The 10877-nt window shown below is 55.5% G+C and overlaps 1 protein-coding gene across 1 annotated transcript in view; it reads left to right on the top strand.

The window, feature by feature from the left end:
* Window positions 1-6747, top strand: part of LOC123948111 (actin-85C-like) — a 23202-nt gene extending 16455 nt beyond the window's left edge. The window contains exons 7-8 of the mRNA XM_046014581.1: window positions 1500-1681; window positions 6604-6747. Of these exons, the coding sequence (XP_045870537.1) occupies window positions 1500-1681; window positions 6604-6747 (326 nt within the window). The remainder of the gene's footprint in view (window positions 1-1499; window positions 1682-6603) is intronic.
* The last annotated feature ends 4130 nt before the right edge of the window (window positions 6748-10877 follow it).

Genomic DNA, 10877 nt, shown 5'->3' on the forward strand with positions numbered 1-10877 from the left:
CCCCATCACCCGTTTCCCCATCCCCCGCTCCCCTCCCCTCTGCGGACCTCAGCGAGTTCTCTGCAGCTAAGGGTCTGTTTCTTGGTTTGTCTCTCTGGTTTGTTTGTTTTTTTCCTTCCTTTGTTCATCTGTTTGGTTTCTTAAATTGCTCATTCATGTGAAATCACAGGATATGTGTCTTTCTCTGACTTATTTCTCTTCGTCTTACACCTTCCAGCTCCATCCACGTTGCTGCCAATGGCAAGATTTCTCTCCTTTTTATGTCGGAGTCATAGTCCTTTGTGTATGCACGCTTCCCCTTCTCTGCAGCCTTGTTTACAGCGGCCAGACTGGGGAAGCGGCCGCACTGATCTAGACATCTTAAATGAGAACTGAGTTGGCTAAGCTCCCCAGCAGGCAGGACAGGACAGGGAAAAAGTGATGGATTATAAAATCCCCGTTGACTGGGAAGATTTCCAAGTTGTCACGGAAAACCAACTATTTCTTGGAATCAATTTTTTAAATAATTGCCGACATTTATAAGAGACTGAGGGGAATAAAGGTCCAAGCCGCTTCCCTGGGATGTGTGCCTCGTAAGGACATGACTTTTACACCCATTGTGGATGAGCTGGGCTCACCCCTGCTTTTCCTGTTGGACTGTGCAGAGGACAGAGGCTTCAAACATGGCCCGTGCCCCCCAAAACATTAAGTGGACCCATGCAATAGACACTGAAGGGAGTCCCTTCCCCACAGTGTGAATTCACGGTCCTCCCCGAGTCTGGGTCGACCTCAGTGAGCAGGGACACAGCTGACACCTTGACAACAGTGACGTGTTTGCAGCCTGAGCTCATGCTCGCTGGGCCTGCCACATCCCGGATGATTCCAGAAGACCCATCGTTGCAGACCCCGAAGCTGCACGGTAGGTAGGCACTATCCCACACGAGGAAATCGAGGCACCCTGCCCCTGTCTCCAAGGGCTGCTGCCGTCAGAGCTGTGTTTGCGTCTATGGACTAATGGTGAGTCTGGAAAGGGTGTTATGTGGACACATTGTGGCCATCGTTCCGCAACAGACACAAACATCAGATCCTTCCGCTGTACGCCTGAAACTAATACAATGTTGGTGCCAATTATACCTCAATGAAAAGTTAATGTGTTTTTTTTGAAAAAGGAGGAATCAATATAATTCTTCAGGCCACCTGAGCAAGGACATCCATCCCCAAAGTCATGATAGCTTGGCATTAAGAGTAGTAACCATCAGTAACATTCGGATACACATCCTGTCCGAGGACCGGACAACTGACACTTTGTTTCTCAGCCGTTGGCTGTTGAGGCCACGGTTGTGCCATGTTGTGGAAATCCGTAAGGGCCCTGGGGTCGCGGTGCTGGTGTCTGCCCACCCCCCACTCCCACCCCTCAGCTCAGCCTGCCCCTCCCTGGAGCCACGGAGGAAGGAGCCCGAGGGTGCCGCGGGCTGGGTGCCGGGTCCCAACGCCTCTGCCTCCCTCCCCCGTCGCGACAGGGAGAAACAGCCTGGGCATCCACATAAAGGCCTTCCAGAGCGTCAGCTCCTGCAGCCCTGCCCTCTGGAAGGTTCTCTTTGGCCACATGGTTCTGTCTGGCGGCACCGGCTGCTGCCCCGGCCTGCGCCTCCGGCTGCAGAGGGAAATCGCCGCCCTGGTCTCCCCCACCATCAACGTGAAGGTACGGTGCCCCCCAACCCCGACCCTGCCTTCGGGAACTTCCTGGGTTCAGGCCACAGATATTTCTAGAATCCCAGGGTTCCTGGTGTGCCCGGCATGCGGGTGGGGGCGGGGGAGGGATCAGTGAACCGAAGTCAGGAGAATCCGTGGCTTCCATTCCAGCTGGGGGAGGGAGCCATAAGCAGGACCAGTCAACACGCTGGGAAATAAGTGCGTTAGGAGACGCGGTCAGCCGCGAGGTGGGGGGCAGCGAGGGGAGGAGGGGCGAGGGGTCCGAGTGGGTGTCCCCGGGAGATGCTTGAAGGTGCAGGGGGGATGCGGGTGTCTCGGAGCCAGCTCTGTGGGGCCGAGGGAGCAGCCCCTGGGGCGGCCTGGGCTCTGCTTCCAGAAGGAGGGATCCGGAGGGAGTGGGGGGCTGAGATCTGAGATGCCGCGTGAGGGTGGCTCGGTGGTGAGCGTGGCTCGACGGCCTCCAGCTGACCGTGGGGGCGGGGCGCGGGCTGGCGGCTGCAGGTGCGAGGCGGGCCTGTGTCCCATCGAGGGGCTCTAAGTCCAGGGAGACCCAGGGAGGGACGTAGACCGGGAGGACCAGCTCAGGCGGCCGAGGGGGAGGGGAGGTGACGGTGTGGACACAGACCAGCTCTCAGGGCGGGTGCAAAAGGGCCAGAGTCTTGCCTTAAAGCCGGTCACCTGCGGGAGGAAAGCAGGGACCCTGCCCGGCTCTGCCCTTGCACGGGCTTCCCACCCTGCCCTCCCGTGTGAAATTGTTATCTATGTGTTTCGTTTTAAATTAATGGCCTGTATTTTTTAGGGAAGTGTTAGGTTTCCAGGTAAATGGAGTAGAAGGAGTTCCTATCTAGCCTCCCACCCCCGCCCGTGGCACGCACACTCTCTGCGGCTACACACCTCTCGCTCGAGTGCGCTTGTCGCAGCGGGTGAGCCCACACCCACGCACCACGGCCAGCTGGGGCCCGCAGCGGGTGGAAGGCTCCTCTCGGCCTCGCCCGCCCCGCAGGTGTGAGGGATGCGTGATGGCAGGTGTCCACGGTGACACTCTGACCTAGAGTCCCTCCGTGCCCTGAGACCAGGGTCGCGTCTGCCTGTTCACCCCGGCCTGGCACTGGGATCCCCCGGTCCCCGCTGTCCCCCGGTCCCCGCTGTCCCCCGGTCCCCGCTGTCCCCTGGTCGTGCTTCCTCCGGAATGTCGTGGGCGTGGGATCCCACAGCGTGCAGGATTTTCAGACTGATTTCTTCTCAACGCCATTTTCCAAAACTGCTTTTCTTGTTTTTCCTCTTTAGGAAAGTAGCTCATGGTCGTGGCAGAGAACGTGTAAGCAAAGTCTGGGTCCAGGTTTAGAGTTTCTGGCCCGTTCGCACGGTGAAGAGCATACCTTCCCGTCCGTCCCCATAACTGGACTGAATCAGCTCCGGCACAAGCCCAGCCTGGCTGGTCGGAGCTGGAGGGACCGAGTCCCCCACGCGCTGTGGGTTCAGTATTGGCCTCTCCCCCGTCGGTGACCCTGGCCAAGGGCTGCCCTCCCCCCAGCTGTCCTCCGGCTTTGCTTTTTGCTCTCTTCTGGCCCCACAGCCTCTGCTGTGCACAGTGTCTCATCTCAGAGCTGGGCCTCAGGCTCCTGGACCAGCCACATGGGTGCCCTTCATGGGTGCCTCTGCGGCGGGCTGGTGGGAACCCCTGGCAGGGAGAGACCAGCCCCTTCGTGCTCCGCCACCCGTGCTCCCGGCCCCCCTTTGCATCCTCCCTGGGAGGGGGGATGTGCGGGCACGCAGCAACCCGGGGGGACAGGGGCTGAGCCGCGATGTTGGAACTTCTGTCCCTCCAGACCCGTCGACACCAATTCCCTGGACTCCACAGGACACTCTGCAAAACCCTCCCCCCAGGGTCCAGAGGCAGGAAGTGTGGACAGACTGAATCCCATTCCCTGAGCTTCCCATCCCTGCCAGCCGGGATTTCAGATCTGCTCACAGGCAGGGCCCTCTCCAGGAGAACTTTCTGGCTCAGCCCTCAGCGTATCTTCTGCTACCTGTCCAGAGTCCCACCCGCCCTCTGGCATCCCCTCCCTTCGCCCTCCACCCCAGCCCACCTTGGTGGACCAGGGAGCACCGTGAGAGCAGCCATCCTTGTTCTGGACGGCGTCTGTCCCTCCTTCCCCCAGGGCAGGCAGTCACTGGAACCACAGACAAAAATTGGGAACCCCGAGGAAAGCAGACTCTCCAGCTGGAACAAGTGGACAGGGGCAAGGTCTCTTCCTTGCACGGTCTCAGCCCCCTTTGTGTGGATATCGTAGGATGCAGACAACACAGGGGAAACCACGACCCACCCTCCTTCCTCCACACCTGCAGCCCCCCTCCCGAAATGCACGCTGCTGTTAGAGCAGCGCGCCCCCGCCGGTAGTTCCTGAGTCTGCGGGTGCCTCACAGGCCTGCCTCGTCACCCTGGAAGCCCGCAGCCCCCTTACTCCTTTGCAGGTGACATCTCAACCGTTCACCCCTCGGCCTCCCTGTGCAGGTCCTGTGCCCTTCGTGGGCTGGTCACTGCCCTTCTCTTGGCACTCGGGGCTGTTGCCCACAGTGAGCCTTCACTAAGTGCAGACGGAAAGTACGGCTTAGCTCAGAGCAGCAGGAAAGGGAGTGTCACATCTGCCTTTCTGCAAAGCGACCTGACTCCCTCTGCCGTGGGAATCTGTCCGGCCTCCCTCCCCGCAGCTGGGCTGAGCTGTGGACCAAGCTCTTCCACCCACCCCTCTCCTGAGTCCCCAGGGAACCCCTCCCAGACCCCCCAAACTTCTCTGCATGAGGCTGGAAGGCGCACCTGGTCCCCTTAACTGGGTCGAGACTAAGCTCTGCCACAGCCTCGTTTCCCCCCTGCCCCGTCTGCGCTCTCCCTGGAAGGGACGGGAGGTTGAGCACATGAAACCCTCCCTCTGAAGGAGAGAAAAACTCTGTCCCTAAAAGGAGCTCATTCCCCTCCAGAGAAGAGCGGGTTCCCACGAGGCCAACTTGGAAAGTCATCAAACCTCCCAACGACCAGAATCCTGCTCAAACAACATGTTTGGGATAAAAGCTCGGTCGTGATTTCCCCTTATTTCTTTCAAATGGCTTTTCCCCTTAGGATCCATTTCTAGATGTGGATTTCTTGAGCCAGAAATGTGTGCACGGCAAAAGCTCGTTGGAACCTAGGGAGTAGCTGGGCTCTGGGCTGGTTGGCACAAGAGAGACAGCAGCGTACCTGTGTCTGCTCGTCCGGCATGGGGACAGTGGGCTGCTCTTTATTTATTTATTTACTTTGCCTTTTTGGAAATGGAAGGATAGTTGACCCACACACTGTGTTGACCCAGCGATGCTGAAAGTCTGTCTCTTGTGTTTGCTGTTACATTGTGTCGACGTTGTGATCTCTTGTGTTTGCTGTTACATTGTGTTGACATTGAGATCCCTGTAGGCATGGCTGCCCCTGCTACCACGAAGCCCTACCCCAGGGGCACTGACTCTGCGCCTGGCCATCCTCGCTCCGTGACTTATTCCTTGCCTAACTGGACACCTGGTCTTCCCTGTCTCCGCCCCCCGTTTTGCATGACGCCACGTTTTTTAAGACACTCTTGCCAACTGAATGGATGGAAAGCAATTGATTGTTCTTGTTGGTATTCCTGTAGTGACTACTGAAGGTGACTGGTCCTGCAAATGTTTCCCAGCTGTCTGTGGTTTTTCCTCTTTTTCTTTTCTCTCTCTCTCTCTAAGCACATTTTTGCTTATCTCAACCCTTTGGCCATTTTCCTGTTGGTTGTGTTGTGTTCTTCCGAATGCGTAAACCACCCCAGTTTGGGGCAGGCTTTTGTTTGCTTGTGTGTGTGTGTCCAGAGAAGACACAGATGGAGTAGATAGCTCTTACAGGTGACAGCCTATTGGTAGCAGCAAAGACAGGTGGGGACTCTGGGTGCCGGGGACTGGCTCTCTCCTCTACCCAATGCCTGACACTGAACATGCTCTTTTCCCTACTTCTGACTCTTCCTTGCTTTTTTTTTTCTTTAAAATTTCTGCAATATTTCTTTTCCTAACCACTAGCAACAAATGCTTCCCAGCCAGGCAGGGTCCTGTGGTGTGACAGAGCGAGAGTAACTCAACCTGATACCTTGTCCTCCGTCATCCCACCTCTAGCCAGATCCCAGGCTTTCCAAGTCCTTGCTCCAAATCCCTTTTCCCCACTGACTCTGCAGTCAGGCGTTTGCCTTTCTGTTTTAGAACAATAAGGCTGTTCCAGTGTGGGGTATCTACATGCCTTTAGGAAAGTCTGTGAACGCAGGAGGTTGGCCCCTGTGGGTCCTTGAGCAGGTGCATTTAGCCTGGAGCCTCAGAGGTCCCACCTGGGGATGGGTGTGGTGATGTTTGGCTCCTCCCAGTGCAGAGGGCTCTGGGCTTGGGTGGGAAGCCCTGCTCTCCCAGAATCAAAGGTGTCAGTCCGCGCTGAGCCTGAGTATGAAGCGACGGAGGTCTCTCCAGGTTCTCTGATTCTCTGTGGTTTGTGTTGTGCTCCTCTGTATTTTCTAATTTTTCTGCAAAACACGTACGCCTTCCACACAGACTTCGAATAAGTTGAAGATGTGTCCTGTGATTGGGAGTGAGTCCAAGAGCCAAGGGTGAGTCGCTTCTGCGCTTGCCTCTTTTATCCTGTAGTTTACACCACAGGCAGACATGTGGGGACCAACAAGCATCCTCAAAAGTTGGAATAACCTGGGAGTTACAGAAGAAACGACCGCCCACAGGTTTGCTCAGGGGCTGCAATTTTTTTGTCCCAAATTTGGAGTAGTATTTTGATTCCGGCTTCTTCCCCTCTCTCCCCCAACCCTCCCGCCCCTCCCCCACCCACCCCCCTTTGCTCTCCCCCAACCCTTCGTCCTCCACCCTCTCCAGGTGTCCAGCTGCCCCTCTTCCATACACAGCGCCTGGCTGGGCGGCTCCATCCTGTGCTCGCTCTCCACCTTCAAGGACATGTGGGTCACCAGCAAGGAGTACAAGGACATTGGTGCCTCTATCATCAGTAGGAGAGCCTTCTAATTTGTGGCTTTGTGTATCCCATCACCTGCCCCATCAATGCCAAGCCCAGGCTGAGCTTGATCAGAGCTCAGAACCAACTTGAATGTGAGGGGGCCCTTCCTCGCCAGGCTTCCGTAGAAGTGGTCAATAAAGGACAGACGCTCTCTGTCTGGGCAAGGCTTGCAACATCTTGGGGCACTCACTCCGCTAACACAGGGTGGTGAAGGGGAGGGGATTTCTGTGGACCCCCTGGAGGCCGGTCAGCACAGTTAAGTGTGTGACCGTAACGAATATCCCCAGGCTCAGTGCCATAACCCAAAGTCTGTTTCCCCCTCACGCTGCATGTCCATTGGTGGCCAGCAGGGCTCTCTCCAGCATCATCCTCACTCCAGAATCCAGCTGGCCGAGCAGACACTGTCTGGAACGTTGTCGTTTACTGTGGGTGAGCATAAGAGTGCCCTGGTGGGCCTGTCATGGGCCACGAAATGCTCCAGCCAGACAGGGACACGGGGCACATCTGCTCAGTTAATTGGGCAGAACGAGTCACAAGGCCCCAAACCACCTCAGGGACCAGGAGGCGCCATCCCACACAGGAAGGACAGGGCAGATGCTCTCGTTCAGGAGGGCGGCAGTTGGGGCACGCGGGATGCAAGGGGCTTGGCGTCCTTTGGCGGCTTCAATCCTCATGCGCCTGGCTGTGAGATTGGTTTATGAAAGTCAATTTCATGATTCAGGAACTGAAGCTAAGAAGCTAATTAACTTGATGAAGGTCATTTAGACAATGATGGGGAGTTCTAATCTGTGCATAAACCTGTAGGGGTGCAGAGGGTGAGCAACAGAGGAGAGGAAGGACCACAAACAGTGAAGGAGCAGCTCCCCCCACTGAGGACAAGGTTTCCGTGCAGACAGAGCCCTGGGAGAGCCCCACACGCAGATGCCATCTAATGACATTTCTGAACATCGAAGGTGATGAATAAATTCTAGACGTGGTGAGAGACAACCACAGCAAACTGGAAAACACTAAAGTAGGCTACCAGGAATGATCCAGCATGCCAGTTAAATTTGAATTTCAGAAATACAGCAAATCACTTAGAATAAGCGCATTCCAAACATTGCATGTGTTTTATCTGCTACACCTGGTAACTGTACGCTAAAAGAGAGAGGTCTAACTGCATCGGAACTCCTACCTGCAAAGCTGGCCCCAGAGGACAAGAAGCTGCGGGAAATGTCCTACCTCGTCCAGTTGCTTGAACCAGCTGAGCCTGAACTCCACATGAGGACTCATTAGCTGAGAAGCCAGTAACTCTCACTTTTATTTAGTCTAGTTTGTAATTGAAGATGATTCTTCAAAGCAGACAAGGTCTGAGACACCATCTCGTGACTTATGGGGTACTTAACCTTTTCCTTGTCTGTATTTGAACTCTAATTTTGCACTTGGACTTAGTCTCAGATATTCTTCTCCAAATACCCAACTTTCAAGTAGGGATCATCCCGAGGTTTGGATTCACTCATTCCTTTTCTCATTCTTCCAAAAAGCCACCTTCCACTATGGTTCATGGGGTGGAGAGGGTCAAATCAGGAGGACATACCCTGGAGTCTTAACTCAGGCACAATCTGGTTGTGAAGCCTAGAACGACTCATGTCCCCTCTTCAAGTCTCTGTTCTGCCCTCTGTGAGAGCGGATGTCACACAGCTAGCGGGTTGTGCGAGGTTTTGCTAAGGAAGGGCTCAGTGTGGGGCCCTTGGGAGCACTCTGGGTCTCGACATCTTCACCGTCAGCACCGCAAACCAGTGCTGGTTCCCCAGAGTTGGAACTGGTCCGGCTGAGAGTTCCTCCAGCAGGCCGTTCGCAGCTGTGGCACCGCCGTCTCTACCCCACATCTCAGCCTCCAGAACAAGCAGCAGGCTTGGACGGAAGGAATGTTCTGTGCTCCCTGGGTCCCTTTCCAACATCTGCTCTTCCGAACTTCTGGCAAAGCTTTGCAAGCGCTGACTTGTAGCAGGTGTCGTGCTCAATGCTCAGCAGGAAGAGATGAAAAAGCGTGGTCCCTTAGACCACGTCTTAGACGTCAGCAAATGTCTAAGAGAGGCTCTGGGGTGCAGGGGATGCTGGCGTCAGGTTCGGAGAGGTGAGTGGATTCCCACCCCATGCTCCATGCAGTGAGAGAGAAACAAATCACGACCAAGGCATCCACTACAAGGGCACGTGTCACCTGAGTGCTGGAACGTCGTCTTGGGGAAGCACGAGCCGAGTGGGGTTTAAACAAGTAATAGAGCCCTACCAGAATCCAAGGAGGGGCAGTCTCACTGGGGCCAGACTTTTCCTGGGCAGCCAGATGGCTGGGCCTGCAGGGGGCAGAAAGGGCCAATGCCCGGGGGCTGGGGTCAGGGATCTCCAGGGAGGGCTGGTATCTGTGCGCTTGTGTCTCTGATTCTGGTCTTCTCCACGTGGGGATCTCCTCCTTGGTCAAGCTTTCCGAGCTGTTCTCGGCTTACAGTCTCCAAGGACATCCCCAAAGTCTGCTTAGAGTTTGCATTCTCAGGACAGAACACACAAACGGGAATCAGAGGAGGTGCGGACAGGGTCAACTCAACTGTGGGGTCCCGGAGGGCCTCCTCGAGAAGGTTGAGTAGATAGATGGATGGGTGGGCGGATGGATGGATGGTCCCCAAGAGAGACTGTCCATTCCCTTTCCTCCTGGCAATAGGGAACTACTAGACCCTTCCAGAGGTTCAGCTGGGAGGTGGAGGACTTTGTTCCAGAAGCAGTGTCCAGACAATGGCTCCCACACATTCCACAGAATGGCGTTAGGGGCTTCCAGCTGAACAGGGACAGCTAAGAAGGAAAGAAGCCAAGCTCTCCGGGCTTGGAAGACCCCAGGCTGCTGGGCCACCACCTGGGGGTGGGACTTGGAGAAAATCCAAGACCACCTGCACACCCACCCCTCATCCCTGTCCCCGTGGGCAGGGGGCACTTCCCCTCCCTGAGGCCAGGAACCCTGGCACCCAGAATTCACATGTGATCTGGACACGTGTGGGAGGCAGAAGGGCATGTTGTCCTCCAGCTGGATGTCACTCAGCCCTCCTGCTGTGTGTCCAGGGTGGTCAGGTATGGACTGTTCTCGGTGCCGTGAGTGGTGCAGGTGATGGGATGTGCCTGAGCCTGGGGCTCCATGTGGACTCAGAGGCTGGAGGAGATGGAAACCCAGGCTTCCTGAGGACCACAAAGTAGGATGTGGGTCAGGGAGCCCCTCACAACCAGGAATGAGAGGTGATGGAACGTGGAGTTTCACTAGGGGCCTCCTTTCCCAGAGGAGCTGCCTGGCAGGGATCCCTTAAGGGTAAAGATGGAAGCTCACAGGAAGTGCCCACAGCCAGACCACAGACCACAGCAGGGACACTGACCAAGGATGGGATGTGTCTTCACCCTGGACAGTCAGGTAAGGAGCTGTCTCTTCACCCTCCCTCCACCCCATGCACACTGGAGCAGTACAGCCAAGAGGGAGAAGAATGATGTAAACAGACCCACCACTCTTCTCATTTACCTGCTCCCCTAGCAGAAGTCAGGGCTGGGGCAGTGAGAAGGAGACATAGAGGGAGAAAGACCTTGAATCAAATATGACAATTATTCACCCACCAATCCATCTATCCACTTAACCACCCATCCATCCACCATCTGTCTATCCACCCACCCATCCATCTACCCATCCATCCACCATCCATCCATCCCTCCATCCACCCATCCATCCACCATCCATCCCTCCAACCACCCATCCATTCTTCTACCCACTCACCCATCCAACCACCATCCATCTGTTGATCCAACCATCTCCCCTTCTCTACACTCACCCACACATCCAAACATCTATTTATCTTTGTCTTACTTTGCGTGAGCAAAAGTCATGGCTAAGGCAGTGGGAGAGAGGTACTAAGGGGAAAAAAGACCTGAATCAAATGGGACATGAACATTTTTAAACAGACAGGACCAAGTTGCAGAAAAAACAACCAGGTTGCCTCAGCCCTAGTAAAAGCATAACTTGCTCTATGCCAGCCCTCCGCATGTTATCTCCCTCAGTCTGCACCACAGTCATGGAAGAAGGAGGAGCTCCAAAGATCCCTACTTAGAAGATGTACACGGAAGCACCTGAGGT

Source organism: Meles meles, chromosome 8 (genome assembly GCF_922984935.1).
Source record: "Meles meles chromosome 8, mMelMel3.1 paternal haplotype, whole genome shotgun sequence".
Classification (NCBI taxonomy): domain Eukaryota; kingdom Metazoa; phylum Chordata; class Mammalia; order Carnivora; family Mustelidae; genus Meles; species Meles meles.